The sequence below is a fragment of the Pseudochaenichthys georgianus genome, chromosome 1 (assembly GCF_902827115.2).
Source record: "Pseudochaenichthys georgianus chromosome 1, fPseGeo1.2, whole genome shotgun sequence".
In the NCBI taxonomy this organism is placed as follows: Eukaryota; Metazoa; Chordata; class Actinopteri; order Perciformes; family Channichthyidae; genus Pseudochaenichthys; species Pseudochaenichthys georgianus.
The window spans coordinates 16,780,678-16,785,703 of NC_047503.1; the positions used below are offsets into that span (position 1 = coordinate 16,780,678).

At 45.1% G+C, this 5,026-nt stretch overlaps 1 protein-coding gene across 1 annotated transcript; it reads right to left on the reverse strand.

The window, feature by feature from the left end:
- Positions 1–1,553: 1,553 nt before the first annotated feature.
- Positions 1,554–4,746, reverse strand: krt94 (keratin 94). The gene is made up of 8 exons (XM_034097425.2): positions 4,182–4,746; positions 3,731–3,813; positions 3,483–3,639; positions 3,199–3,360; positions 2,912–3,037; positions 2,059–2,279; positions 1,925–1,938; positions 1,554–1,830 (listed from the first exon to the last, which is right to left on the reverse strand). The coding sequence occupies exons 1-8, from the start codon at positions 4,653–4,655 to the stop codon at positions 1,781–1,783; spliced, it is 1,287 nt and encodes a 428-aa protein (XP_033953316.1). The 5' UTR covers positions 4,656–4,746; the 3' UTR covers positions 1,554–1,780.
- Between the last annotated feature and the right edge of the window lie 280 nt (positions 4,747–5,026).

Consider the following 5,026-nt stretch of genomic DNA (forward strand, 5'->3'; position numbering starts at 1 on the left):
GTGTTGATATATATAGATTTATTTTCCCTGTATTTGGCCTTTCTGGTGAGCTAGGCTAATCTTGTTATCGAACTCTCCTCAACAACGAAGATAAGTTCATATCTTTGTGATATTCACATTTTGTCTGCATTTTCAGAAAACATTTAATATAACCTAAAATGTGTAAATGGCTCAACATATAACAAAGGATTTGGACTGTAATTGTGCACAATTTAATGCATATCATATTGCTTTTACTATTGTACCTCCTACAGAAGGATCTGAAACAAATACTATCATGCCACAATTTAATCATAGGAAAAGCCTTGAAAATATATTATAGCCATACATCTTTAATGTCAGAAACGTACTCTATTAAAGAACTCATAAAGTTTGGCATTAGTTTGCTCGTAAACAGATGTTCCACTATAGCTTTGAACAGGCCTGCTGTGTTAAATACTGATATGAGGGAAATGGTCTGATGTTGGTGAAACATCTTTTTAATGACCCATGCTTTGGATTTTATGTCAAATTACAAGCATTACTGAAAGGGCTTCCCCATCATCTATCATTATAACAGTCTGGTGGAGATGCTGATGTGCACCAAAACGGGTCCAAATAAGGGTGAAGTGAGGCTCCTCAAATTTGCAATTTGATCCTCTCTATAATATCTCACTCGTCCAAAACCAACATTACACCATCATCCGAGAATTATGAACTCTTCAGAAGATTTCACTTTAATTTCAGAGGCTGTAACTGCTGACCTGTACAGAGTGCAAAGGATCAAATGCTTCTCTCTCTCTCTCTCTCTCTCTCTCTCTCTCTCTCTCTCTCTCTCTCTCTCTCTCTCTCTCTCTCTCTCTCTCTCTCTCTCTCTCTCTCTCTCTCTCTCTTCTAGCTCAAACACAAACATTTCCTGCACACATACATAAAAATAACAGATATATATTAAGTCACCAATTCCAAGGGCGAATCACCTTATGGGATAACTTCATCTTAACAGCTCATTAGTTATTTGCAATCTATCATTGTTCATAAAGAGGCCAAAGTGCAGCACCTGTTTCCACAATGACTCTCTTTGTTCAGTTTGTCACTGTTTGCCTTCCCACACAGTATGTCTATCCTCCGCCGTTTGTGTTCTTGTTACTAGGCGACAGGAGTGAGACAGACTTTGTGTAACACTATGTTGAAAGCCTCCAGGGCAAAGATTAGTCAACCAATTGGGTGTGTCATGTTGAAAAACAACCTCTCAGGGCAAGCCCAGGGTCATACATTTTATCTGGTCAAATAACTTGCACTTTTTTTCAAGTTGTCGGGCTTTGTTTGAGTTCTGGTCGACTAGCCTCACTCTGAGCGTTTTTTTCTCCAAACCCTAATGCTTTCCACACTGGAGCTGTTAACCATTGTTCACCCTTCCCTGACAACCCCGTTACGTAACACAGATGTCCGTAAATCCACATCCCACTTCCCAGAATGTGAATCCAGTTACCATGACCACTGCATAAACAGAGTGCTGTTATTGTAAAAGATGTAAATGTTTCTAAAAGCCCAGTAAAGTCACCAAACAACACAACTTGTATTCACCAGCAGATTTATTTTTCAGACATGTCACACACAAACACACACAATTCTAAATGGCAAAAGTTGCAAACTTTAACAGTAGCTTCAATTTGTATCATATCTCAGTTTCCTTTCAGTACAGTGTCACTTATCTCATGTAACAGCTTTTATTAGCAGGAATGTGTGTGTATTGCAGTGTGTGTGTGTGTCTGGGAACAGCTTGTCCTGCCAGTTGGACCTCCTAGCTGGAACTGCGCACAGTGGTGGTTGTGACTGTGGATTTTGAGCCCCCTGTGAAAAAAAAAGGAAAAAGGTCATGATGGCATTGCTTCACGCTGACTGTACAGTTGTTCTGTAAAGTAGTCCTAACAGAGATGTCTCTTACCTGTAGCCATTGGTCTAGAATGAGAGGGAAGAAAAAAAAGAAAATGAGTAAAGTGGGCATTCTTTTCTGCATAAATCATTACATTTTGGCCTAAATGCTCTTACAAGTCCATGCCCCTGTGTCATTTCATGTACCTGGAATCCTCTGTGTCCAGCAGGCTCCTGTAGGTTGCGATCTCCTGCTCCAGCCTGGTCTTGATGTCCAGCAGCATTCTGTAATCCTGGCCCTGCGCGTCGATGCTCTGGCGCACGTTGCCTAGTTCGTTTTCAAGCATGTTGATTGTGTTCTGGTAGCCGGAGAGCATGGCGCTGTAGCGACCGTCTGTCTCGGCCAACGTGTGCTCCAGAGCCCCTTTCTGTTAGGAGAGGGGAAAAGGAGCTCAATTCAAGTACATTAAATGTGACTCATAGATTGATTCATATTTGTAACAGTTTACTTTAGTGTATCTTTGGGATGTTTAAAAGCTAGTCTGTGAACACAAACCCCGCCCTGGATTACATATATCAAACAGACACTAAAGCTTATTTGTATTCCCTTTTCTGTGATGGAAGGCATATAGGGTTACGTGTGTAGGGTTTTGCATGCTTGTGTGTTTTAGTGGGCTGTCTTGCAGGGAGTGTTCAGGATTTACTCCAGCTTGGCACAGATAATCCATGGGAGTGTTGCTTTTTGGGTCATCCAGTTCAGCATTCCTTCAGAGTTGTTAAAGCTCTTTTATGTCTCTCAGAATTTGAGCAGATGACTGTGAAATGTTTTCCTCAGCAGGCACCCTTCACTCCCTTCTCCACAGCTCCTAACACTCTTATCTTTCTCTCCCTCCCTTCATTCGTCAGAAAAAGCCTCCCTCTTTTACCCTCCCTTTTGCTCTTTGAACCTCTGTAACTGTTTCTCTATTCCCTCTGAAAAGACAGCGATCCAGGATTTGTGCTCATATAAGGCAAGATCAGAACAGATGTTTTGAGTTCAGGGTTTTCTTTTTTTCCTCACCATGCTGAGCTGAGACTGCAGCTCGATCTCCAGGCCCTGCATTGTGCGCCGCAGGTCGTTGATCTCTGTCTTGGTCGTCTGGAGTGTCTCTGTGCTGACAGCCACTTCCTTGGACAACGTTGTAGACTAGAGAAAAGTACAAAACACAGTTGAGAAGAAGAAGCCTTGGTGATGCTCGTCTTACTCTCCCAGGAGATTTTGTTTAGTTACAGGTTAGAGTGTTGAGGGCGTTAACCCAGTCATTTGCAACGTGTGGGATATGATTGTTTATGGAAAAGTCTTCTCACCTTATCATTAAACCAGGCCTCCTGGTCACGACGGTGTTTGTCAGTGATGCCTTCGTACTGGTTGCGGATCTCATCCAGGACTTTGTTGAGGTCTTGCTGGGGTGCGGCATCCACCTCCACGTTGATTGTGCCGGTAAGCTGAGAGTGCATTGCTGCCAGCTCCTAAAGAACCAGGGGTGAAGAAGTGAAGATGTTGAGGCAGTATTTTAAACAGCTCTACAGATGTGAGGAAGCATGCTTCTGTTATCAGAGCAAGTAACGATTTTTACTGAAGCAACAGTCACCTCTGCGTGGTTCTTCTTAAGGAAGGCCAGCTCATCCTGCAGGCCTTCGATCTGCATCTCCAGGTCAGACTTGGTCAGGGTGGTCTGGTCCAGCAGGCGGCGCAGGTTGGCGATGTCAGCCTCAACTGATTGGCGCATCATCTGCTCATGATCGAATCTAAAAAAGAACACCGATATGAGATCAGCATCTTGTTGGACATTAACACAATGTAAACAGTTCCACAGATGTTTGAGAATGTCCTGCTTACTTGGTTTGGAAGTCATCAGCAGCCAGTTTGGAGTTGTCAATCTGGAGCAGGATGCTTGCATTGTCGACGGTGGCAGCTGCAATCTAAAGGGATGCAGAACAGGAAATAGTAGTTGGTCACATGGCAAAAGTACAATTTGAACACTTCATTGTGCAGGTTTGTTCTGAATTACACAATAATATATCAGGTAATGTCCCATGCAGCATCAACCTTCTGAGTCCCATGGTTACAACATAGTCATATTCCCATGCACATTATTCCACACTTCATTTTGAGCTTTTACAAATCATACACAATCATTAATCGTCCATCAAAAGACCAAGTATTCAGGAGCATAAGGAATCATGCAGCCTAGCCTAACTAACCTTTTTACATTCCCACCTTGATAATCATTAACAGCACAGCAAACATTTGACTTGTCTGGTGTTTAGGGCTCGAGGCTGGCACATACCTTGTCCTTCAGGTCATTGATGATGGCCCAGTAGTTGCTGTGGTCCCTCTCTGCTGCGGGTCCCTTATTCTCGTAGTACTCTTTGATCTGCACCTCCAGCTTAGAGTTGGCTGCCTCCAAAGAGCGGACCTTGTCCAGGTAGCTGGCCAGACGGTCGTTCAGGTTCTGCATGGTGGCCTTCTCGTTCAGGTGCACAGAGCTCTGGTCCAGGGCGTTGTTCAGGTCGAACCCACCGCTGCCGTACCCACCGCTGCCGAAGCCCATGCCGCCCCCCATGCCACTCCCCATGCCGCCCCCCATGCCACCTCCATACCCGGAGGAAACGGTGCGCACGTTGGTAGAGGAGATGCGTGGGCTGCTTCTAAAGTTCATCCCCGACACACTGTGAGCCTTGCGGGGAGCGCTGCTTGATGTGTAGCTGCGGCTCTGCCTGATCATCTGAGGCCCGCCCATGGTGCTATGGCTGTGGAACATGATGGCTGATCTGCTGGTGAAGAGAGAACTCGAGGAGAGAGGACCGTTATACAGATGTAGATGGAAGCAGGACTGTGGAGTGTGATGGAGGGAGGCAGGCCCTTGATATAGAGCTGGACCTGGGGCGGGCCCGGCTGGGAGGAAGGGAGGGAGGTGGAGAGGGTAGGAGGGAGGTGGAGAGGGTGGGAGGGAGTTTTCCTTCACTGTTCAGCCACGGTCTTGGCAGAATCTCCATTTGTTTTCCTCTGAAGACCAGGGTTAGGTTTCTTTCCCTCCCTGTGAGGAAACTGGTATGGAATGTGTGTTTTTCTTCTTCTGTGTGTGAGGGTCAGTCGGGATCTGTCTAAGTGTTTCTGTCTCCATCTGCATGT